Source organism: Anopheles cruzii, chromosome 3 (assembly GCF_943734635.1).
Source record: "Anopheles cruzii chromosome 3, idAnoCruzAS_RS32_06, whole genome shotgun sequence".
Lineage (NCBI taxonomy): Eukaryota > Metazoa > Arthropoda > Insecta > Diptera > Culicidae > Anopheles > Anopheles cruzii.
Genome location: NC_069145.1, coordinates 69,666,582 through 69,692,493, shown reverse-complemented (window position 1 = coordinate 69,692,493; position 25,912 = coordinate 69,666,582). Strand labels below are relative to the sequence as shown.

Here is a 25,912-nt window from a genome sequence, read left to right as displayed (position 1 = left end):
GGACTGGCTAGAGCGCTGCGCTGTTGTAGAGCATGCACTAGAAGTTGGTCGCTTCTTGTGGCGCCACGTTCTCGCACCGTTCGGCTTCGTTTAGGCGGAGTCCTAGACACGCATCGCCCGTGGAGGCCGTTCAGATTTGTTCAGAAAATTTTATTATTCTCCATTAAACGCTAAATCAATTAAACACGCTCTAACCTTAGTTCGCCCACAAATAACACTACCGGAGCCCGCGATGGGAATACAGCACTTGGATCACTACCACTACCAGTTGTCGCCGGCCACTACATTCTTGTCTATTTTAGTCTCTCAGCTCAGTTGTATGTTCCGCGTAAAATCCAAGCCGATTAGATAATTGCGCGTACGCGGACCAGCAGGATGTGCAGGAGGAGTTTTCAGCCTAGGGCTAGTTCCAGAAGCGCCGGCTCCTGCACTCAGGCGGCAGCAGTTTGTGGCGAAACGACACGACAGATCATAACTTAAGAAGGTTGCGACGTGGTGAATAGTGATAAGATACAAATAGATAATAAACATTCTCAGCGATCAGCGTCTCCAATCGACGGCACTACGCGCGCGTGCGTGAGCAGTTCTTGGGTAGGACGCGAGAGCTATCAGTTTGCTGGCTGCGCTAACGTAACGGGGCTGAAAATATTAATTATGGCCGCTCAATATGTACATCTCTACATGCTAGGTGATTCTCATCGGTGATCACTCGCAGTGCGTCCCGCTTAACCGATAAACTGTGACAGATCGGGGAACTGGAAGCCCTGGAAACTGAATGGAGACGCCTGCTGCTGCTGCTGCACGACGCGCGATCGTGCGATCCGTTGAGGAGGTGGCCGCAGGCTGATCGGAACATTGCGTGCCTGAGGGTTGCCGTTCTGCAGTACCAGACCGCACTGGGCACTGCACACGTCGTCCCGGAGGATCACGTCACGGGGCCACTCGCGGGCCAGCTGTGCACAGTCGGTGATGCGCAGCGAGGCACACTGAGGCTGTAGCGTGACAAAAGAAATAGTTTGAGGTTAGGGCGCGCTATCGAATCGGATGGCCGTCTCCTGACTTACCCCCTCGTTCGTGCAGACACAACTAGTGCACGGTGACGGGAAGGCAGAGTCACCGACATTCACGTTCTTGCCACCGATCTGGCAACCCTGTAAAACGTTCTCCCTCCAGGCGCTGAGATCCATCTGTGCCATCGAGCTGCACGGTACGCGTGGGTTGCTAAACAAAAAAAGGACAAACAGAACCACCGTCAGCATCGCATCCAACCCGGAACGGCATTTGAAGGCCCACTTACAGGAAGTTGCTCGGTAGGTCAAACGCCGCCCGCTGCATGTCGCCTCCAATGTCCAGATTTTCGCAGACAATCTTCGCCAGTGTCGTCTTGCGAATCTCCGCTAGCTGCGCCTCGGTGAACTTAACCACCGGATCTTCATTCTCGTACCTATCGGGAGCGAAAGGGCGGAAGTTGTTAGCGATGCGGCATGATCTCGACCCAACAAGGATCATCTCTTACCAGAAGCGGTCGCATTTGCGTAGCTGCCGGAACTGGATCGCAATAATGCAGGCGAAGGTTGGTCCCACCAGACCGCCCTGCAGAGGCCGCTCGGACATACCGCCCGGGAACAGGTCGATGTCGTCGACGTGGGCGTAGATGCGACGCAACCGGGCAATCACTTCCGGCGGGATCTCGCGGGCCAGATCTTCCCACGTTTGCGCCCGCTTCAGGTTGCACAGGGCGCGGTAGTTGTTGTACGACGGGATGCCGTGGTCACGGGCCCGCTGGACGTTCAGCGCCACCAGATCGATGCCGGAGAACGGTATGCGGCGGTCCTCGAACAGGTGGTTCGTCACCTCGCCGGTAATGAACTGGTCAAGCGTCTCCATTGGCGTGGCCACGAGCCCACGCAGAATCTCGTCCACCAGGCCGTGCTGCAGGAACTGGTCGGTGCGGAAGAAGCCGTCGCGCAGCAGCAGCGGCGGATCGATCGGTTGGTGCTGTATGCTGAGCCGCGGAATGTGGGGCCGCAGGAGCGAGTGGCCGATGCGGAATGCGGCCGCCGCAAACTCCGTGACGATCGACGGGTTGCAGGTGGGGTTGTACCCCTTGTAGTAGCCCTGCGGCAGCAGCTTCAGCCCGTACAGGTTGACCGCGTTCCAGCTGAGGATGCGCGGCAGGAACTCGTTGTAGGTGATGTGCTGGTTCTGGGCGATCACGATGCGGCGCGCATGCTCGTACAGCTGATCGCCGCTCCAGTGCGGGTTAACGCCCCGCAGGCCCTCGACGATGCGGTTGTGATCGCGCATGAACGTCGTGTGGATCGCCGTCAACCCCGGTTGCTCCGAGGCCCGGCCGTCGCCGGCGATGAAGCAGTACCCGCTCGTCGATTTGCACTCTGGGTGGACCGGCGACAGAGGCAGCAGCTCCTTGCCCTGGACCGGGTGGATCGTGGAGTTGAGCCGGCCCGAGAACCCGCGCAGCTTCTTCCCGATGCACCCGTTCTCGCCGTACACCTGCGACGCGTCCAGGAAGGCCGTGTTCTGGTTGATCTGCTCACGCGGCCCCAGAGTCTGCTGGCCAGGGAGCGAGCGCATGAACGGGAAGCACAGCCGCTCACCGCTCGTGACGTTCACCTCCGGGTAGTAGTGGTCCCGCGGCGGCACCGGGAACGGATTGCACTCCGGGTGCACGGTGCGGGGCGAGTCGCACGACCGGCAGCTCGGGATCGACTCCTGGAAACCCTTGTGGATCGGCGTCATCGTGAGATCGTGATCGAGGAACTGGGCGTACTGCATCACCATCAGCGAGTAGCGCGTGTGCAGGTTCGAGATGTCCGGGTGGATGAGCGAGGACACGGTGCGCGGGTTCGGCAGGGCCGTCCCGGTGACGGAGATGGTCCGCGGCGACGAGATGCCATCGTCGTACACCGGGGGCAGCAGGCGGGCAAACACGGTCAGCGATTGGCCGAGCTCCGGATTGCGCAGGTTGTTGCAGTGGGCCGTCAGCGTACGGAACGGGGTGTCCGTGTCGCAGGCCGCCTCCAGGTTTTCGCACTGCGGCTCAAGGTTGATCGGCGAGATCGAGCCCGTAATGAACTGGTTCACGTCGACGCTCTGCAGGGCGTTGCTGAAGTCGTCGCTCGCGAACCCACCAAGATTGTTGTCGAACACTTGCCGCTTGCGCCGCCGAAGTCTGCGGAGGAAAGAGGGTGAAACTGCATAGGACTGGGGGCCATGAGCGGGCAGCTTCCGAGGAGGAAGGACACTTACGTGTGTAGCGAGCTGACGATCTCGTTCGTGGCGAGCTCGTAGAAGAGCGACGTGTTGGCGATGATCAGCGCGTTACGGTTCGCCTTGCTGAAGGATGCGGCCGTACCGTCCGGAGACTTGGCGTCGACACCTCCCTCTGCGGTGGAAAATGGCGTTTCAAGACTGGAACACACACACACACAAATCATTCAAACACTTACGCTTGATCCAAGCCTCGTACTCGTGCTGCTTGCGAACGTTCAGCTTCGACTTGGCCTTGTTGAGCGCCTGGGCGATCAGGTCCATGTTGAGCTCCTCGAACTCGGCCGGGGTCGGTTGCTCGTCCTGCATGTACTCTTCCACCAGCTCCGGCTGCTCCGAGGAGTGCCAGGCCGCCAAGTCCAGCCCGGCCAGCTGCTCGCAGTTAAGGCGCGCGTTCAGGTACGGGTCCTCGCGGATGAAGGCCTTCGGTTGGGCACGCTGGATGTCGTGCGTTTGGCACAGCAACCCGGACAGCGTCACACGTCGGATGGACTGCAGTTGGTCGAGGGTCAGTGACGACGGTGGCAGATCGTTTTCGTACCAGAACCGATCGCTGTTGCGCATGCTGGCGAACTGAATGGCCAGCAGGCAGGTGAGCGTGGGCCCGAACACGGTTCCGAGGGCCGGTGTCTCCATCAGTCCACCAATCAGCAGATCAATGTCTTCCGGCTCTCTGTAAGAAGGAAGCACAATGAAGGGATGGCCACACAGCCTGAAGGCGCGGTACTTACTGGTACAGGGTCTCCAGAACGGAGCGCTTGGCGCGGCTCAACCCAAAGTACGCCATGTCGTCAAAGCTCAGTTTGGCACCGAACGGTTTCCCGAAGCGAGCCTCGCACAGGTTGATGGCCTTGTAGTACGCCGGGACACCGTGGTCGCGGCCCCGCTGTACGGCGAGCGAGATCGGTGTCCAGTCGTTGTTGAAGCCGGCGTGCTCCGGGATGAACGTCTGCTGCATGGCCGCGCTGGCCAGCAGCATCTCGGTCGACATGCTCTCGTTGTACATGTCGGGCGGCAGCATCGTGAGGAACGCGGGCAGGGCCCCGACGGCCACCTCGTTGAACATACCCGCCCGGTTGGCGCTCGAGTAGCCACTGTAGTGGCGGCCGCTCTCCAGCCGCAGATCGTCGTTCTCGGTGATCTGGCTGCCGAGCACGACCGGAAGGAACTCGTTGAAGGTGATGTGCTGGATCTGCGCCATCACGATGCGGCGCGTCTCGTAAAACAGCGTCGTGTCGCTCCACTCCGCGTTGAGGCGGGCTAGCTGCTCCGCCACGCGGTTGTGCTCCTTGAGCAGCACCGTGTGAAGGGCTCCGATCGCACCCGGTTCCTGGCAGCGCAGGCACGCTCCCGTGTCGACCTGGCCGTTCAGGAACGAGCGCAGCGCGTGGATCTCCTTCTCCGTCGTGCCGTACAGTCCCGAGCCGTCCAGGAAGCCGGAGGCTGCGTTCATCTGGTTACGGTACTCAAAGTCGCAACTGGTCGGCTCGTGCGATGGGATCGAGCGCTTGTACTCGCGGCACTCGTCGCCTGGCCGTACGTAACACTGCGCCAGCTCGTCCTTTACCGGGTCGGCCTCCTGGGTCGCGTTGTGGCAGCAGCGGTACCGCGCGTTGGGCGACAGGATTTGCACCAGGTCGTTCGCCAACAGCTGGCCCCAGGCCGGCAGCATGGCCGTGACGTGCGGGTGGGTCGCCTTATCGTCGGCGGACCGCTGCAGGTGGGCGACGACAGCATCCGGGGACGGGAGGGCGTGCGAGCCGGTCGATGTGCGGGGCTTCACCCGACCGTCGGCGTAGGACGGTTGGAGCAGCCGGATGAACGGATCCCCGCGGGCACCCCAGTGCCGGTGGTTGATGTTGTTGCACTCGCCCGACGCAGATCGGAACTTGCTCGGTGGGCATGGCCGCGGTTGCTCCGGTTGACAGTTGGCTGGTCCGCCGGGCCGTTCGAGCAGTAGCGCCGCACGGGCACGTGCCTTCAGATCGGCCCCACCACTGGAATGGACTAGCAACAGCAATAGCGGCAGGCTCCAGGTCGTCACCAGCAACCGAGGCGACAGCAGCGGTCTGCAAAAGATGAAACGAAGGTCAGAACCGGGGTGGATCTGCGTTCCGATAACCGGTCCTGCCGGCCATCGTCATCAACTCGCATGGGTCACCACCGATCAGGGCCGGTAATCTTTTTTGAATAACTAATTAATCCAGCAAGGATCCGAGCGTGGCGCCTGATTTACGCGTGAAGATGGAATCCGCACGGAATGTCGCTTATGAGCGCGATATGGCGCCAGAATCATCCACTCAGGAATCCGGTTCGGGGGTTGGCCCCCGCGAACGATAACAACATGCTAATACCGCTCAAAATGGAACCTATTCTTTTGGCTTAATTATGCTAACACGCTGCGACACGTGGAGGTTGGATTCCCTTTGGTGCCCTCGAAAGACCCTTTTTGTCTCTCTTAGCATAGCTGAGGCGAAAGTGTTTGGGTCCCCCACGCCACCGAGCGAGGGCAAAGTTTCTTACGGTTGGAATGTAATTTCTCTGTCGCGAGCAAAACCAGTTTCCAAACCAGAGTTGCTGTTGGCCGATTCTGGGAAGGATATGAACGGTGCATAATGTTTGCTCGGTCCTCTGAATTGCTTTCGCGAGTGGCTCGCCAATTGATTGCAGCCGTTTTGCGTCTATCCGGAACCGGAATTTATTAAACCTGGAAAGTGATCCGGGCAGATTCACTAGCTGTGGCCAAAGACCAAACAATGTTGCGGAAGGTTATCGTTTGATCATTTGGCGTAAATGTACATGAGTAGATGTTTTCGTTAATGTTTTTATGTCGACCGGCTTAGGTTTGGCTACGGAAACAGGTTTATGTGGATCGCTCTATCGTTCTATTTCTAACTGTCTAAATGTTTAATTGTGTTATTGATAATTCAGTGATTCAGTGATCGGTGCAGAATCGGAGTCCCCCAGGCGATTGCCTTTTTAGTGTAGCTGATTGCTGATTTTAACTGAAGCTGATTGCATTCCTGTATTGTACGCTCACTTCCAGTATATTTTTTAGTTAATTTGTTAATTTTTTCTATCCAAATGTCATCATTCCAACGAGTCGTCAAGAACGATCACTGATTAGCAAACGGAATTGGCCCATTATTTTCGTTAGTTAATCCCAATAGTTACTGGTTAATACAGTTTGTAACATGTACAGTCTACAACCATTTTATCAAAAAGCGAGAACGTATCATGTTGTTCATTCTAAACGTTGTGAAACATTGACTACAATTATGTTCCCGTTTCGAGAAAAGGATTCAGACCTTTTTTTAATGGATAGAGCTGCAAACTAAACAATATTAACACGGAATTGCCGAAATCAGAACAGTACGTGCAGTCAGCCTATGGGAAAACATGCAAAAAATCATTTTAATTGTGATCGCGTTGTGGAAACCTGATCTCTGTACATTAATGTTAATTCCCGCGCAATGATGGATGGTTAATGACAATGAGCAGAGAAGGCCTCCATTCCGTTTCAAGGTCTCATTCTCGTATAGCTCGGCTTAAGTATCAGTGCATCCTGACCGCGACCACCAGAGCCACCTGGTGCCAGACTTCCTGCTCACCACCTGCAAATGGTGGTTCCACGCTGTTTTGAGCATGCTTTTTGTTAAAATCCCCAGGGCGAGCCGCCAGTTGTGACCTTTGCGTGACTCCATGCAGCCGGTGGTGGAGACGAATGGCTTTGAATAAATCGCTGAGGACTATCGTTCGCTAATCAACCGACGAATTTCAAATGCGCTCAGGTGGACCCGGTCCATAACCCGATGCCATCATCCCTCGCTGGAAGGAAGCCGAAGGCCATCGGAACGGGCGAAATGCCGTTACGTAAATGCGCGTGTTTGCGAATTCCATCCGCCTGCGCCTGAGTTGTGGAGCAGCGGCTTGGAGATGGCCACTGCTTTTCTTATAAATATATTCCAACTCCTTCCAACTGCGATCGGGATGCGCAGGGGCGGGCGGGCAGGCGTCCGCCACTTACGCCACTAGGACGGGGCGAAATGGGCAGAAACGAAATTAGGTTATGTTTTGATTTCACTTTCGTTCGTAAGGCGCACTCGTAAGGCGCGCGCACGTAAGGCCTACTACTACGACGAGACTTGCCGCTATGCCCGCCACCGCCGCCGGTAAGCAATTATCACGGCCGACCCGGCCCCGGCGATTCGCGATCAATCGTGCGTGGAGCAAGCACAGTGTGGCGCAGGCGAAAGGAGGAACCGGAGCGAGATCGAGGAGTACGTTCCAGTTGCCACTGCCGCACCCAAATGGGGCTCAAATTGTCCGTCACGAATTAACACACTTTCTCAGCCGGGTGGGCAAGCTGGTCGGAGGTTATGGCAGTGGTGAGGATCCGTCAACCGGAACTGGCTTGATCTTCTTCATGTTCCCAGCGCGTTGATCAGCGTGTCGCGATTGAGTAACCGGATGGGCGTCGCGTCACGTAATCCACGAGGTGTCTTTTTGGTTCGCAGCACGCTTTGCCTTTGTCGTCCGAAACCGGAGGGCTTACAGTCCAATTAACATCTCGATCGCTGCGACCTTCGGGGCGAAAATACGGTCACTGAGCGGGATTACCTCCGTCGGAAGGAACTCCTTTTCGCAACCTGCCCTCTCGATCTTGGTTTCCTGTTCGTATGAAGTCTTGCTTTACAGATGATCGGTCCATGATGTGCTCGTTGCAGAAAGAAACATCTTTCGCTCATGATATTAATAGGGCGCTAAAGCAGTGAATCGTCATTTGTCAATCGGATCACTTGCCAGCCTAACTGGCAGAGTCCAATCTTCCTGCCTGACTCTGACTTGAGCGGGTCCTTCCGGATCAGTGGACAAATAACATAACCGCTTCCGCTCCGGACATCACTTTGGCCCACGGGGGAATCTCCGGTCCAATAATACAGAATCGCGATGCTAATGAGCCGGATTTTTCTTCCAGGCTCATCCGGGGCTTGGAATGACGATTTTGCGAATCTCTCATTATCGTGCGACCACCTCCGGATCCGGAAAAAAACCCAACATCACGAGAAGAACTGCGATGGTAAACAAAACCCCGACCACCACAACAGGACCCGGATCTCCGGTTGTTGGTTCGATCCTTTTTTCATGGTGCAAACTAGTTACCGTCGGATTTGTAGTGGCCAACAGGGCCTTTTTGTTCCCCTTTCAGGCGCTGTGTGATCTCACCACCCCGCGCCGACCTTCGGAGTGTTTGAAGTGTTTTCGTGCGCTGACCGATGACCGGGCAGATATGACGAACCCCGCGGGGTGCGTCCGACCCCGGGATTCTTTTCAAAGGTTCGTAGTTTTGGTTGAAAACAAATTCTTCCGTCATCGTGGCGGATTGAATGCAAAACGACCAATCGGTTAGCCATTACGAAGATGGTTCGCAAATTAGCCTGACGCCTACCAGGATGGGTGGCGCGAACGGCGCCGATGGGCGGCGAAGATTGGCGTGATAATTGTGTTACGGTGGAACCACCGGGTACGCACCGGTTTTCGCCAGTTCAGTCGAATGGACGTAGAAAAAATCCCCGAAAGTCTGGGTATACCCGGGGTGGCTTTCGGAGTCTAGGTGCACCTGTGCAGTAAAAGAACCACGCTAAATCCGAAAGCACTTCAATCTGTACACGCCCAGGCGCCAACAATCACCCGTGACCTTTCCTACGTGCGGACGTTTGCCACCTAATCGTCGTCCTTTTTCTTTGCCCAGAACGACCGGTCGGCTTTGACTCCGACTCGGTCGTTAGGTGCAGCAGGCCTAAATAATAAGCCTAAGGATAGCGTGCAGTTGACAAGAATGTGGCCGCCGCCGTTGATCGGTCAAACGGTGAGGGGGTAAAAAGTGAAAGTAAGTCTCCAGCCCATCCCAGCAGCTCCTGTTTCAGTGCGATCGAGCGCGGCGCCTTATGAGACTATCAATTCTCATAGCCAGGCCGGTGGTCGATCGTGCCACAGAAAGGCAGGCCGGCCGTAGGACTATAATTATCTAACACAGCGCGGGCTGGTCGACTCCGATAGAGTCATCTGCTGCCACCGAAGGGACGCACGTTGCGGAGAGCTTGTGGTTCGTGTTAAGGGTGCCGCCGCCACCGTCGCGCATCGTAAATCGTCCACCGCTGTCGTGCCGCGTCGTGGTTCAGCAGACCCTGACCGGCTTCTGCCCACTTTCGTCCCCACACACAGGTGCGATGGTGCGGAATGCTAATTCGCCACATTCTTGGCAGAAGGTGTTTGCCGTTTTGTTTTTACCACCGCCACCACCGGCCGGCCCGCTCGGTGGGGAAGATCTACGTGCTGCGATGACACGGTTCCGACGGTTTGATTAAATCATCATATCTCCGGCTGCCCCGCGCTTGTGTATCGTTACATTGTCCGCGCGAATGATTTACTGATTAAACGGGTGACGTTAATCAGCGTTGTATTAAAAATAAACAAACAAAAGACTGTGCCGCGGCCACCGGGTGAACAAGCGACGAACCTCCTTTTTTGGTGCTGCGAACATTTTACAATGGAACAATATGCCGGGATGGTGAATGGGAACCAAATAAGCAAACTTGATAAGGGGATTTTGTTTTCGTTAGCCGTGCGCTTGTTTGAGCATCGATGAAAACAAAGACAGTTTATGAGGAACGGACCCGCCAGAAGGACGGGGGTCGTTATGTTGCTGTCGGCGGTGCTGTTTGCCGTGCTTCTTACGCCGTGTTCTGTGTTTGCTCATCACTTCACGCCACGCCGCACTGTTGGCAGCGCAAACCGCCGTTCACACGAGCGCTCACGTTCTGGGATGGTCCCAAAGTTCATTGCCAAATACCTGGAAGCCATTCTGCCGATCGGTGGCACCGCTCTGTCAATAATCACCCGCGGATTGGAGGAAACATTGTCTCATGACCTTTCAGGTCGGCCAGAACGTTCCGATGTTCGGTGCCGCCGGATACAGCGGGGTAATTAACAAAGTGTAACGAGAAAGCTTTTTTGATGAAAATGTAGCTCCCACTAGCTGGGGTCCTTGGCTGGGGTTTTCGGCTGTAACCTTAGCGTATTGTGAGCCGCGCATCGGCGATCGACACAAAAGTGGCCGTCACACAAGGGAACTCATTTAAATAAAAGCATCCACTCACTCGAATGAGGAATGAACGTCGAAGGGATCGATTGATCGAATTCGCATCGCCATCAAAAACCGAACCGAAGTCCGTATTGGAGGGGTGCCAACTCAATGATGAAACTATTTTTTTTACCGTCACCATCAGCAGCATCATCAGCATCAGCACCATCATCGGCATCCCCGTGAGTAGTTGTCCTCGTTTTACGAATTCAGTTGGCATTCCTATCGCCTGGTGGACGGCCCGGGCCGAGTTGGATTAAGCGGGCACTGTGTCGGTCGTGGTCCCCGATAGTTGTGCCGATCGCCAAGATAGACGCCAACGAGCCAGCGGTGGAAAGGAATCGATCATTAATGTCTTCAATTGTCGGCTCAATTGCCCGACGGTTCGTGGTGCATACGGTCTCGAGGAGGACGAGGACGTCACCGATGTAGCGACGCCGCCGCTCTTGAATAGTGCTTCACGTCCCCTCGCGCTTCCCGAGAGTGCCCTTTCGAGTGCCATCCGTCAAGGGTGAGAAGCAAGCAACGCGGCTTCGCGCAAAGTATTAATCACGCGATCATGTCACGCCAGGGCCCGATGTGTCGTCCCTTTTTCGGGCCAACGCGTGACAATTTGATGACATCGGTCTTTTCTGGAGCAGTAGGTCGGATCGGGTAACGAGGCGCTGCAATTCACTCTCACTCACAGCCCCCCCCGGCCAGCCCCCGCCAGTTCGTTGGTAAATTCTTCACGTAGCGGCGCTTGTGGTGAAATAATATGTTGGCTTTAGCGCGCGAGAAGGAAGCGCATTCAGACACGAAGCTCGGTACGCGCAGCATAACCACTCGGACCGGGCCAGACTTTTCTTACGTGGCGCTGCTACGCTGCTACTTAGCCCGCTTTACATCACAAGTATGTTGAACGAGCCGTTAGATTGCATCGAGCCCATTAGCTAATTAATGGGCATTGATGGTGTCGTTAAAAAATTCGACAACGTGGATAAAATTCAGCATCACGCGACGAGTTCATCGAACGATCCGCAATCAGTGGCAAACCCGATTTATGCCGCCCGAAGGCCATCGTTATCTAGATGCAATGTCAGTATCATTGTTAACCCGGGCCCGGCCACTTCCTGGGATCCGCTTCAGGTTTTATCACTTTCCACGCAATTAGTTTTCTCGCCTCGCCACCGAACGAACGCCTGCGACGAATTCGACTGGATGGGAGTTGAGCCACGAGACACAGCGCCGTTTGGGCGCCATAAACGTGGCAACTCGCCCCCCAGACTCGGTTCAATGGCTTCCCGGGGGTTCGGTCCGTGGCGAGATTCACTCGACTCGAGAGGTGATTGTAGGAAGTTGCCAGCCCGCCAAGCTACGGGCCCGTAAAACGCGGCCTGTGTATTTGAATATTTTATATCGTGCGATCTACCCTCCACGTGCGCTCCAACATGCAATTGTTAGCAGCTCGCTGGCTCCCGCAACTTCCGCCACGGCTGCTAGCTGGCACTCCAACATTCCCAGGCTCGCCGAGCCGGTCTAATTGGCGCTCGACCCGACGATCACGGCGATCGATGACGATACTGTCATCGGTTGGGGTTGTTGTGCTCTGTTGCCTCGGAGGCTGGGAATAAATTCCGAGTGGCGATTTCACGGCTTAATTTAGTCCGCAGCATCTTTGTCGGGGCCGTAGCGGCTTGTTGCCCAAAACGGGCCGCTGTTCTCAAGAAGCTGTTAGCAAACCAGCCCGGCGGTGCTACCTTATCGATGCATGAGCAATGCGGCGTTTCGGTTTAATTAAAGAGGAGTAGCTCACCGCTTTCACAACGTCACGGTTACCACCAGGGCGTCTCACTAGCGCTCGCATAATGTCAGGGTTAAGTGCCGTCTGCGCCACCGGTTTCGGTGCACCTCTAACGGATGCGCTGCATGGTGAAATCTGGCGACTCTGTCCCACACCAAGCTCATAATCAGCAGTTGTGGGCCCCCCAAAAGCCCGAGCCCGAGTGGCGAGCCGGTCAACCGTAGGTTGACGCAAATTTGCGTGCACATTTCGCCATCGCGCCAACAACCTTCGGCAGGCGCGTATCGTTAGGGCCCAGCACCGCAGAACTTCGGCCACGCTTCGGCAACTGTTGTGGTGGGTTTGGCCACGAGTGTCGTGCTCGGAACCCCGCCAGCATGGTTTCGCTTAAAACTTTTGTCTAAACCACACACACACCCAGCCAAGGCAGCCCTGGCTATGCTGTAGGGCTAGCGCCTCGTGACCGTTTATTGAACATCGGCATATCGGCATCAGCTTTCCAGCGGGAGGCCTCTGGAGGCCATACCTTGACGTGTGCGCGTTGGCGGAGAAAGTTTCAAGGACCGATCTCATCACCGTGCGTTGTGGCACCAATCGGTATCCTCCCTTCGCAGATCATCTCCGGCCCGGGGCTCGCGACACTCGGACGGACAGAAACCGAAAGTACTTCCCCCCTCATCGCCCGGGAGGGGACCCACAGGAAGTAGCGATCAGAAGTGGAGCTTTCGTTTCTCGGGATGAGAAACTTTCGTTTTCAATAAACTGCCGTCGACGGGGCAGCATTGGCTTCCCGCCAGTTCCTGATTGGTTGGTGGGTGGCTTTTGGGCCGCTTCTTCTTTCGCTGTGGCTCTCGCGATGCGGTAGAGAGCGGTCCGGTGGGGTCGCCATGGGGTCGTTGTTGGTTCCGTTGGACCGGCAACGGCGACCAGCAGTCGGTCGCTTAAATTATCATCGCTCACAATTGAAATTCATTTTATTTTCTTTTAATTCATCCGCTCACTGTCTTCCTTGGCTCTTGGCAGCTTTCGGTTTCGGCCGGAGGAAGTGAAATTTTTTTTTTTTAATTAAAACCCCTACACCGGTCCGCTGTTGTTGGTTTATGTAAGCAACCAATTTATGGCGGCATATTTACGGCGCATTTCGGCACTTTAACCACTTTCTTTCGCCCCACCACCCTAAGGTAAGGATTTGCCGATCGAAAACGACAGCCATTAAACGGTTTTACGAAAAAATTACCAAAAACACATCAAACAGACAGACCAATTGTGCCCATTAACACTTCTTGGCCACAGTAGAATTGGCCACCAGCACGGTGGAGCGCCCAGAAAGGTCATTTGGATGAAATGCCGTTGATGGCACGGAGGCGATTTGCATACAGCGACGCATTTTCCAAACACTGCGTGTGTGGTAGCACCCAAACGGTGGCGCAAAGCCACATTTCACACCCGGACGGACCTGCACCCCCCCCGGGAGGGTTGAAACGAAAGCTTCAACGCACACTTTCGCAGCCGCAGCGTTCACTTTCGATCTTACTTCATCTCGCCGAGAAGCCGATGTCGAAAGGGATGAGCGATCGCGAAAGTAAATGAATTGCCGTTTCTTTCACTAGCCAAAGGGTAGCATTCGTGTGTGTGTGTGAGGCAGCGTCTGCTATTACCACCAGCACCCGGCGGCATTCAGCGTCTGGTCCGTTCGGACACAACGTTTACGTTTAATAAAGCCGAAAGCAATAAAATAAGGTTGTATTTGGTAACGTCACCGGAGAAATGGTACCACTTCCGATCCGGACGGCCGGCCCGATCCGGTTCAATCCAGACCGGTTGCCATGCCGATGGTTGGCTTCTTCAGTTTGCCGCTGGAGCCGTTTTATGTTAAGCGATTTAATAACGTGTCGTAATCGAAATCGGAAAGGCGCGCGAGCGAATCCGCAGACGCGGAGTCGGTCGGATGCGTTGGCGATGAGATTGTTTTGCGATTTTGCTCCTTTCCTTTGCTTCCGTTTTAATACCCATCGATTGATTAGCGAATGATTGGCTTGCGTTACGTTTGCAGAAAAATGCTGTCCGTTTTAATGTTGGCCATCATTTGGCGATTGAAGTAAGTGGAAAATATAGAGTTGCCGACGATTCGATCAATCGATCAACGTACATTAAACTAGTAATTTTTTATGTACAAAAAACACAAACCATTTCATTATTAAGTGGTTGTGCTAAACATGTTACGTTAGTTGTGTTAGGTTTTTGAAAGAGCTAACCTCACAACGTTGCGATGGTCGATCAACAAGCGTCGATCGGTTGGGGCTCGTTCTGGATGCATTCGGAATCGAACGACAGCAACGATCAATCAGACGAGAAACCCCCTTATTATCGGTGTTTGCTTAATGATATTGAATTATCCTGTGGTTCACTTTTCGGATCGGTGTGAAGGTGAGAAGTGAAATTAAACTGTCTCATTATGGCACTAATTGGACGTTGCCATCGCCGTAGCCCATATATCACATCGTCGTGCCATGTTGTGGCGCACGACCGTGCAACCACCAACATCACCAATTATTATCATTCGTTCGGAGCTCGGAGAACACACCGGTAGAATCCGGAATCGCAGAGTCAAGCAACGGCCCGCAGCATCTTTGCGGCCCGCAGAAGAAAAAGAATCGCACCGAAAGATGAAGACATCAGGCGATGTCTCCTCCGAAACTCCTCCAAAAAAAAGCAGACCATGCTGTCCGTCGCCCAGCCCGGGGACATTTGGCGCGTGGTCGCACATCTTCGGCGGACCGGTTTTCCTTGAGCAATACCGTGCGGGTTCGATAAACATGCCGATTGGCCTGAACGATCCTGCTGCCGCCAATCAACATTCCGGAGCACACAGACGGAGCAATAACCTGACACAGTTATTTATATCGCCAAATTTATGTGTCTACGCTCACGTCGCTGGTTGGAAAAGGCCAGAGGTTCGGAGGGTTTGGGTTTCCCGAATGATCCTGGAATGGCATCGGGGCATCGAATGCAACCGCGGTGCAGTCTTGAATATCCTGGTTCGTTTGTACCGAACCGAACTTAACCGAAAGCTAAGACCGAAAGAGTAAAGACCTCTTTGCCTAGAGTTTCTGGCTGTGTGTGTGTGGGCCGAGTCGTGGCCATCAATCACCCAGTGCCCAGTGCCATCGCTGGGTACGGCTGATGTGCGAAGATCACTTACTTTTGCAGCCTTCATTACACCGCCCCCCGCACCGGTTTGTATGCTAATGAGAGACGGAATGAGGAAATGCACCGCCATCACCGTCGTCGCCGTCGCCGAGGCATCGTTTGAAATGGTCTCTCCAAAACGCCATGCTGCCGCGACGCGAAGGCTACATCTGTCATTCGCCGCGCGACAGATGATGTGTCTCCGGCGGCGATGGGACCCTGGATCCACGGCCGGAGCTGCGATCGGATCTCAGCCGAGTCGAGCCGAGTTGGCGATAGAAAGTGAAATATGGCGACAAATCAATCGAACAAAAGGTGAGGAAGCCTTCGGCCGTGCCTGGACGTCCCTGGGGCCCCGGGGGGTTGGCGTTGGCACAAAACCGCCAGCCCCGCCAGCAGCAGGTTGATGCTACGACGGCGCCGACAACGATGATGTCAGGGCCCGTGGTGGTGGTGAGCCGCAGTTTGCCGGTTTGTCTCGGGGCTCCCATCGCAGGTTGGTGCCTGTCCCCACGTGCGCGTATTACCAAACCGCAAAACGTGTGTGCGTGTGTGTTGGGCACGAAAAATACCTGTTCCGAAGCCGGTTGTTCCCGTCGGCGCTGCTGAGTGCCTCTCCCGAATTATGCTTTTTCGCCGCCACCGCCCGTAGTCCGAGTTCTGTGGCTGTGTCGTTGCTTGCGACGGTAGGGTCGCAAACCCCGTTGAGTCACATCTTCAACAACCAACCCGGATCTTCGACAACCAACGTCGTCGGTATCGCGATAACCGCAGCGACCCCGCATCGCATAAACGAAATATACAACGACACTTGAAGCGGCGGCCACTTTATGCGAACGTTCAACCGGCACGCACACAGCCCGCACGTCACGGCACCACGGAGAACAGAATCCGGGAGCATCACGAGGAGTGCCACTAACGTGCGCGCCACTCGTGCGCACGTACAGCCCGCGCGTCTCAGAAGGTTGCGGCGCGTCTCGAGTGCCCGCGAAAAAGGTTAATGATGTTAATTGGCTAAGCCGCCGGAGCAGCCACACACCGGGCCTGGCTTCCGTGGGAGGTGGCTCACAGCAGTGACGCTTCGCGTTTGCCAAACGGCAGCTGGGAAGCCGCAAATCCGTTACGCCTTTACCGGCGACCCGGGGGTTAACTAGTTTCCTGACTCGTCGTCGTCGACGTCCAGGTGCCCGGGACCGGTTGGCGGATTTTCGTACCACAAAAAAACCCAGCTCATGATGATGATCGGGAGAATTCATTTACCTTCGCTAAAGTGGCGGGACTAATGGGCCACTGGAATTAACCTGTTTTCGTCAGAACGCCCCAGGGTAACAACCAGAATGACCCGTTCGATAAGCCATGCAAGTTGGGAGGGCAGCCCCCGAAAGAAAGTGAAGTCCCCCGCCACGCACGCACGCGCAGATCTTGCCATCGTTGAACTTTCACTCGCCGCGTCTCATTTGGTGTATAATTTAACGGCACGATCGTGTGTTTTTTCCCCCGGTACACCAACACACATTCGCTAGCGCGCACTTGTGTGTGTGTGTGCGTATGTGCGTGAGGCGGTGGCCACGTTTTGCCCCCTTGCCGGTGCGAGAAGAAATGGAAACAGATTCGCAATCATCCGATCGGATGGAACGAAAGACTTGAGTATGAAGCGACGAACCCGCACCCGAACCCGCATTGTTCGTCGCCCAATCGGAACGGAATGGATCTGCGTTGATGATCTTCCGCCTGGCCTAACGGTGGCTCATGAAAATTCATTCGAAATTATTAAAAACAATCGTTTGAGTCGACTGATCGCGACGTGCGTATCTTGTATCGACACCGTGGAACACACGCCGAAAAAAAAACACACGTGCGTCCACGATTTGAAATCGGATTTATCGGCACCAAAGATGCCGCAACGGGTAATAATACACATCCTTCAGCCACCGGCGCATGACCAACGACGATGGCGATGGTGATGATGGTTTGTAATAAAAACGCGCGCGGCGTGCTGATCATATAGCCCGAGGATCGGTCCGTGAAGTACATCTTCGTGCGGGGCAAGTGGCATAGTGGCCTGCACCCCGAAGGCGTTCACCAAAATGGTGCTAATGAGTTCGCGGCTCGCTGGTGTCGAATGCCCTTCAAACTTGAAACCCACAGACGGACCTGGAGCGCCCAAGCCGAGCGGCAAGGATGGCGATTGGCCTAAATCTTTTCCAGTTTTATTGCAAACCAGGCCTCGCGGAGGGTCACCCGTGATACGTGCCCGCCCGTGCCCTTGCACTTCGGGCGTCGTGCCACGGGTAACGTCACGTCCGCTAGGTTCCAGTGTCCGGGTGATGATCCTTATCGGGTTGCTGCGGTGTTGCACACGTAGTCGTGGGCCAGACGCGGGCCTCCGCAACAGTGTCGGCTTGCGGGTGGGTTGGCAAAGAGTTACACCGCGTAACATAGGAGTGTGTGTTGGGCAAGCTATGCTCATGGAGCGCGGTTATGCGCCAGCACCGAGTAACGTCCGAATGCATAATAAATGGCTCGGTTTCGGCAGCCATTCGGGGCGTTTTGCGCTGAAGTGTGCTTGTGGTTTTTTTCGGTTTTGCGCACCTGAGGTGGCGTAACGGCGGCGGTCGCCTCGAAGGCTTACCGAAGGGAAGGCGCGTCTACTCGCGCAAAATCCGGCTCCAGCGGTTGTTGTTGTTGTTGTTGTTGTTGTGACCTGCGGGACTGCTTATGTTTTATTAATGAACCACTGTCACCGGGAAGGACTCCGGCCGGGGGATGGTCCCTGGTTCCAAGGCGACACGGCGCTACAAGTCGTCGTTATGCTTTGTGTCCTCTCGGTTCGTATCTCGCGATGGTGACTCGGGCGACAGAGAAGATTCATCAACCGCAGCGCAAGCCGGGGACCCAACTGTTCCCAACCGCCCAACGGACAGGTCTTTCGGGTCAGACAGGTGTGTGTGTTCAAGTGTAACGGGTCTTTTTTGGAGGTCTGCATCAAATTGGATAACAGGCTTTGCCGGAATCGAGCCACGGCCCGAGCCATTCGTCAGCCGATCCTCCAGGAAGTGAGCTCGGTACGAACAGGTTTGCTGTCGTATGGGACGGTCCGTTGTTTCGCTGAGCGGTTTCGATTGAGGGAAATGGCTGGCAAATTGACTGACTTGAATGGCCGTCCGAAAATCTACAGTCCGGAAAAAACATTGGTCCGACTGAAACGAAGCGAATGGACGCAAGATTTCGAAAGGACTCGGTGCATCGGTTGCTGGGATCCTCCAGCCAGTCCATTGGCTGCATTTGGATGCAATAAAAACGGGGCTTTTGCGGGGTGTAAAACAAAGCAGTGAAGAAACAAGCAACGAAAGACTTCGATGTTCGATGGTCAGCAACGTAATCAGTGATCACCAGGGGCACATTTTGGATTGTTACAAGAAGTATTCGGAGGTATCGTAAGACAATGACATATTTTAAAACAGCATGCAATTTGCGGTCCGGTATCCGGTACGACGTCCCGCGTACCCAAAACCCGTGTCCGGATGCGAAGCGCATGGAACCGAACCTCGACCCGGCATTGGGTCTTAGCCCCAGTGAGCGAGGTGAAACTTCCGAGTCGCTCGAGGCTTCAATAAAAATTGCCTTTCAACTTACGCAACCCGACGAACGGCGCGCGCCGGCAGGAGGCCAAACGAGATGCGGCAGAAATATGACCAAATGCCCGTCCGTCGCCCGTCTGGCCCGATGGGTGTCTGGTGGGTGTGTAAACAACGTGGGGATCGTGCAGCATTCGAAGCCCGACCGGGGTCGCCGTCGATGAAGCCGTGTGAAAGACGTGAAAATATTTTCGTGAACGTGTTTTGCGAACAAGCGCACCCCCGGGGGCCGTACCGCCGGGCTGAACAATGATCCAGTGGGTGAAGAAGTGAAGTTGCCACATGGTAGGTTTTTGGACAATCTTCAATTTTAATGTTTTTCCCTTGTTCGTTTGGGGAACGTTGCGTGGGTAATAATTTATGAAACCTTAAAAGCGCAAAATAGGACCACAAAGAGAGAGAGAGAAAAACTTTTTGTCAGATGTCAGGTTTCGTTCGTTCCGGTGAGAAGTGCTTTGGGAAACGGTGGATCGCGCCAACTTTATGCAACTGCTCGGCTGTAACTGCCATTCTCGCAAAAGAATACGATTTGGTGCGTCGCGATCGAGAATGCAACGGTCTGGTGGGCTGTTTTACAAACAATTACGATTGTTTTTTGGTCACCCAGCAATGGTTTCGGCTTTCGGGTTCGCCCCTTTTTTACCAAATAAACCATAATTCTGCGCTTTTCCGGTGGCCGAAGGTAACCGAATTTTATTGTCACATAAATTATCTCACACAATGCAGCATAAACTTCCGGCGAATGCTTTACGCTCTGAACTCACCTCGAGCATCTGTTGGTTGGCTTTATCATTTTGCCACTTGGTTTAGTGTGCTTTAAGGACACACGGTGGGCACAAACCAGCACATAAGGCACACTCCGGGCCGCACGAGATCAACCACCGAACTATTAGTTTTCAGCTAAATATTTGCGCGACTCGACGATTCACTGCGATTCACACTTATCCTGAGAATGGGGATAATTTTGTACACTCGCTTAATTCGCGATCGGGGTTGAGTCACGATTTCGAAGACGTTACACACTGCGCAAACCGGATCCGCGGTGCACGATCACCTATCCACCAATATTTCCGCCCAGAGGCACGCGACTGCACCACCCGTTCCACTCGTTTCTGGCACGGTTTTGTTGTTTCTTTCGCGCTCCCTGCAATTTAACTGCACTGCGGATGCTGCTGCTGCTGCTGGCAGCTTCCCACTTTGGCAAAAAACGGCGTACCGCTTCGACGGACCGGACGTTCGACACTGCCTAGCGACTGATCTGCGACTGACCACCGATCGACGGTGCCGATCGTGCTTTAATGAAACCAAAAGTGAGCTCCCACGAGCGCCAGGAGCGCGTGAGTGGCACCCCGAACCTCGAAGACTGCACCACGCGTTGCGTACACAAGCGACGAACTGGTTTTCGCTGGATCGGGCGCGAACGAAACCACGCGAAAGTTTCGCGCTGAGTGCCTGGACCCGGCGGGGGGAGAAAGTTTCGAAGATGCGATCGGAGCTTTCGGCGAGTGATCGGAGCTCATAGGGAGATGATCGTGGGGTTGTTGTTTTGGGGTTGAAATAATGTTCTTTCGGTGACGCCCAAGGATCACGTGACTGCGTGCGTGCGCCCTGAAGGACACAGGATCATCGAGCCGGAGGTGGATCTAAACAAGGAACACAGAGCCTGATGGCACAAATTGGCCACAAAATTGCGGCGGCACAGTTTTTGTTTAACATTTAAACTTTAATCGATCATTACCGAAGGTGTGTGACCGTGAATGAAGAGTTTTCTAATTAATTCAGCCCATCCTGCCTTCGGTGGTTGAGTCGAGGCCCCATTTACCGATAAGATATGCTTGATGTGGTGTCACGTTCGTGCTGCGACGTTAGCTGAAGTTCGTGCTGCGACGTCGCCAGTGGTCACCAATTGGAAAGATTATACGCCTGTTCTGTGGTTTTTCGTTTGCTACCGTCCCAACGGTATGCAAATTTGCAATAACTTTTGTGTAAAGTGTGCTCTTAAAGAGCTCCAACGCATTAACGCGAACCGGACGATAAACCGGTGCCGTTTTGGTGCAAAATGCAATGTGCTTAAAAGTTTATGGTGGAATTGATTAGAAGTTCAGTATGATAATCACACCGAAGGACCAGACCCCCCGATGACCTCCGGTGGCCCGATGCGGTGGTGTGAAAACTAAAGATGCTACCAATCGACCGTGACCACTTCTAAGTGAGCTCAGGAGCCGGGCACGGACCGGAACGGAAACCAGTCTCGCTGGTGCACCGAAGACGCCACCAAATGGGTGCCACTGGCGTGTGTGCGTGCGGGTGTGCACAAAATTAATAACAAACCCGTCGCAGAGAGAGGGAGAGAGAACGGCAGAGAGCCGTGGAGAGAGTTGCACAACGGTGCATTAACAGTGCCGCCGTTCGGCTAATGTTGCTAAAAGCCCGAAGCAGTTGGACGAAGATGTTTTTGCACGCCTCTACAAGGAGTTGTTTTTATTTACTTTCCTATGCGTTTGAATAAATAATTTCGATTTGTGGGTGCAGTCGGCATCATCAAACTTGACCTCGATGTGGGCCACTTCGGCGCGGCTTGATTGGTGAATGATGCTCGCTGATTGTAGCATGTTTATCAATCGATTTTGGGGGCTTTCGAGATGAGATCCTTAGGTCCTTGGTGACGTTCTTAATGCGTTCGGTCACGTTACGATCACGAGTAGCGCGGTTTCATCATATTCAGTTGATTCACGAGTGTTATGCTAAACTCGCTAATGAAACGTGAGCGGTTTCGAGTGTCGCGCTTTGTAACGGTTGCGCCATGCGCGAAGCGGATCTAATGCCGTTCGATGGATCGCTGATTTTCGGACGGCTCTTCCGTTCGTTCGTTATCGATCAAATTTCACCGACAGGTGGTCACGTGGTCACGAGACGGCAGTTATGGGCTCGTTTCGATCCCCGTTCATTGGTTTTGTTTGATTTAAAGCCTAAAATTGGCGATGTTGATGATTTAGTATCGCCATTTTGCTCCATTAGATGGTTGAATTCTTAATTATAATTGAATCAATCTGCGCAGGGTATACCTTTCGCACCTTTATTTTGTATTCGAATAACTTTTTCTTTTCTTCGAGCTTTGATGATTGATGATCCCGATTGACGCAGGAGGTATGATCACGTGCGCACGTGATAATATAGCTATCATGGATTCCATTCGCTTTCTCCTCCGATTCCAATTCCGATCGTCTTTCTAAACATTTTTCGCAAATTAGTCACATCGCCGTGAATTTTTTAGTGCATGCGTGACCGACAGCTGTGTCCCGGAAGCTGGCGGTGTTCTTCTTAACACTGAACTCACAACAAAATGAGTGCCCATTGTAAAAAGGGGATTAAAGTCGACGGACGACGTTGAACGGAAATGGAAGCGTCACAAAATGGCTGAGATTGAATTCCCCACCGAGCCGTTCTTAGCCTGCGGACCGCGGAAGCGAGTGGTTCAGGAAGCTACCTTTCAGCGGCAGCAAAGAAGCAAACTAAGCGAGCGAAGCAAAAAATAAATGGAAAATAAAGTGACAAAGCTACCGAAGGGCCGGGACCGGGCAACATAAACACGGTCTAAAGATGCGCAGCGAAGGCGCAAGTGAGCGCACTCACTTGCAACATAGCAGGGCCCTCTCGTATGCGCGCTCGATCGAGCGCATAACCAGGCATAAAACCGTGCCCCCGCCCGGGCGCCCCATCGTCTGCATCGTTTTATGTGTCACTGGTGTTAGCGTTAGCGTGGCGACCATAAACCGACCGTGTCCCATGTTTCCCCATGTTCCGGGGGGTGCTGGGCGGCAAAAAAGGGCCGAGCGAATGCAAAGACGAAGCAGATTAACAGCCAACCGCAAGTAATTGCTTTCGGTGTGTTGTCGGTTGCCGCTGGTAATGCGGAACACCGCGATCGGGATCCACGGTGGACTGGGAGATTGCTGATCGCAGTGACTCGAGATGGAAGGCCAGTGTGTTGCACATTCGTTTCCTCAAGCCTCACGATCCCGGGGTGGTTTGGTTTCTTACTGCCTACTGCTCGGTGCCTAGCCTGCCAGGGGGTTCGAGATCGTCGAGGGGTTGTTTTGTTTTTAAGCACTTCCAGCCAGCCACTAGCATGGCCGCGGCAACGAGCGCGGCAATTCGCGTTAAGCCGCTGAACTTTATCTCCCCATGCGGCCCATGGCGCAGAAGAAGCAGAAGCAGAAAAAGGCCACCTTGTTCCCCGGGCCCGGGCCAGATGGGGTCGGGTTGGCCACTATCGGCCGGGGCGGAAGGTGATGAGGTTATGTGATTTAGAAATGTCATAATCAGTGGCCAAGTGGCACGTTACGTTGCGCAACCAGTGATGCTCGTGCTGCGGTGTCGATTTGGTGAGCCCTGGCCAGCCACCAGGGAGGTTTCAAGGCTTCTGGATGGGACAGCAGGAAGCCCCCGGTGGGTGGCGCGGGGGAAACCTTTCGCTTGGCGCCCCGCTTTTTGTTCGGTCATTTGCATTCCGCCCGTTTTTGGCCGTTTTCGTTTTGTCGTCCGGCGAAAGATTGATCTTTGGACGCGGCGAAAATTAATGGTGATCCATTTTTTGGAGTTTCCTTTCGGCTTCTTTGCATAATTTGCGATCGGCGCCGGGTCCGGTCTCGGGTGGCTCCTTAAGAGGCACTGCACGAGCACGGGCACTTGCGAGCCGCGAGATCCGCTAATCTCCGCGCTCCGCAACTGTGGTCTGCGCTCTCACCGACTAACCTCCATAATCGATGCTGCAATCAACTGTTGCGCGACCGGATTTTCCCGGTAGCCCGATACTATGTGCCCTGAATGGGCACAAGAAACGTGCGACAGTTTCGCACGGACAGGGCCGTGCGATGGCCGGTCGGTCGCCTCCGGGGGCGCTTCCTCGTTCCTGCCGGGCCGGAGCACCATAGCAATTAACACATCTCGGAAGCTGGATGGTGCAATGTTTGGGCAATGGTTTTTCATGTCACCAACCGGGGGATCTCTACCGTAATTTAGACGTTTGCGAAGGGTGCTTCGCAAAGCGCTGTTTAGCGTAGTTTCGATTCGAACAATGATCCGAGCCTGGATTCCAAATTGCGTGTGATCGGATCGAAAAATATTTGACTTTTTTATTTTGCCTAACACGACGCTAATGCTATTTACTGTTGCCCAAAGTTGAAGGATACTGGCTTGCTATGTAAATTTTGGGGTGATAAATAGAGGGATTTCGCATGCTTATTCAACGATCTGGTGGCTCTTTAAACCTATCATTTCGTGGTAATCTTACATTTTATTGCTTTAAAAGCCAGATTGCTACTTAAAGAGATGGCCTTCTTAAATTCAAGAAAGTCGGCCATTTGTGGTCTCGGCTTTTGCCTTCATCGCGTGGGGCCATGATCTAATTCCGACAACAACCCGAACAACTGAACTGTCAAAAGGATGAGCCATTCATCTAAGCGGCATCATTAGGGGGCGTTTAGTTCGGGCTTTCGGGACATCGAAACGATCCACGCGGGGGCTCCAGATCATGCATGGATGGGAGGTAATGTTTTTTCTTTTATAGCCACCCAAAGCGTAGCGTCACATGCCAACCCCGGTTGCCACAACCTACTGACTGAGTAGCGCAAGGCCTGCCTATGAACAGGAAACTAAATCCGGTCTCTTGCGGTTGCGGGGTACCTCGCTGTACGGCCGGCGCCTTCAGCTGGTAACCTGCACACTGGGAAGCAAAGCCATCGCCGGGCAAAACTGAAAGTGATCAACATTTATGTAACAGGTACTCACCGGGCTCGCCATCATATCGTTTAACGCACCGCTGGAAGGTGGTGCATGCCGGCGACGTGTAGACTTTGAGATGCGAGATGTGCCCAGGTGACAGTGGATAGGAGAGCTTGGAGCCGTTCATTATCACTCTCACGACGATGACGATGCGTGGAGTGGTGATGTTTGGATTATCGCACCCGTAACCTAACCTCAAACCGGCGCACGTGATTGCCGGCGGCTGGTTGGTCAACTTTCGAAGGTTGAACTTTCGCCGAATCCGTTGTGTTGTCGTTTGTTTTTTGGGCGTTTTTTTCTCGCTGGGAGGCGGGTTTGGCGCCATGATGGCCGGGTGGTTACGGCATTTCGGCGCGGCATGATCGTCTCCCAGATGTGGGCCAGGAACAGGATATGCTCGCCCGGAGCGTGTATTCGCAGCCGCCCGACCCTGCGATCGGTTGACGTTTAGATCGATTATTGTCTGGTCTAGTTATATCAGGCGCTGCCCCGGCGAAGGGTTCATGAGACGACGACCGTGATGCAATCGGGACCGTCGGAGTGTGCGCGCGTTCCGAGGCTTTGTCCATTTGCGTAGGGTCCGCACGGACCCTTCGCCCGAGGGCGCCATAATCGTGCGCGCGTAAACACGTGAGCCCCATTTGGCAAGTGGTGGGCTCCGAGTGGCGTACAGGAAATGGTGGCCGGGCCGCGGCCACGATTGCGCGATGAGTCGGCGGCGTCTCACGATGCGCCCGGCCGTTGCGGATTTGGAGACTTAGGCTCCGATCGGATTGCGAAAGCGTTGCACATCGACCCGCTAATTCGATGCGCATTGCACATGGCGCCACGGCGGCAAGTGCCGTTGCAGGCTGTCGTTGGAACCTCGTCGTAGGTCCGTAACCGTCGGCAAGGGGTTCTACGGGCCCGCATCGCCAAGCGTAAATGCAGCCATAATCGGCTCGTGCCATCGCGGCCATGATCCGTAAAGTGCAGTTGCGTTGAGCGCGGTGCATTCGGCAGGGGAGCGACACATCCGATCTCCAGAAGCTAAGGGTCTGTTGACCGAATTCAGTTGCGCCGCGCATCGGTGCTGATGCATTG

General features: G+C 54.4%; 1 protein-coding gene across 1 annotated transcript; it reads right to left on the bottom strand.

Moving 5' to 3' along the window:
- Positions 1-148: 148 nt before the first annotated feature.
- On the bottom strand, positions 149-24,956 carry LOC128270878 (uncharacterized). Its single transcript, XM_053008304.1, has 8 exons — positions 24,865-24,956; positions 4,023-5,360; positions 3,471-3,964; positions 3,271-3,406; positions 1,517-3,193; positions 1,298-1,444; positions 1,065-1,221; positions 149-992 (listed from the first exon to the last, which is right to left on the bottom strand). The coding sequence occupies exons 1-8, from the start codon at positions 24,954-24,956 to the stop codon at positions 726-728; spliced, it is 4,308 nt and encodes a 1,435-aa protein (XP_052864264.1). The 3' UTR covers positions 149-725.
- Positions 24,957-25,912: the final 956 nt, after the last annotated feature.

Coding starts and splice junctions, on each gene's coding strand:
- LOC128270878 (XM_053008304.1), bottom strand. CDS start 24,956: ATGAACGGCTCCAAGCTCTCCTATCCACTGTCACCTGGGCACATCTCG. Junction 3,407..3,470: donor GTACGAGGCTTGGATCAAGC/GTAAGTGTTTGA, acceptor TTTCCACCGCAG/AGGGAGGTGTCGACGCCAAG. Junction 3,194..3,270: donor ATCGTCAGCTCGCTACACAC/GTAAGTGTCCTT, acceptor TTTCCTCCGCAG/ACTTCGGCGGCGCAAGCGGC.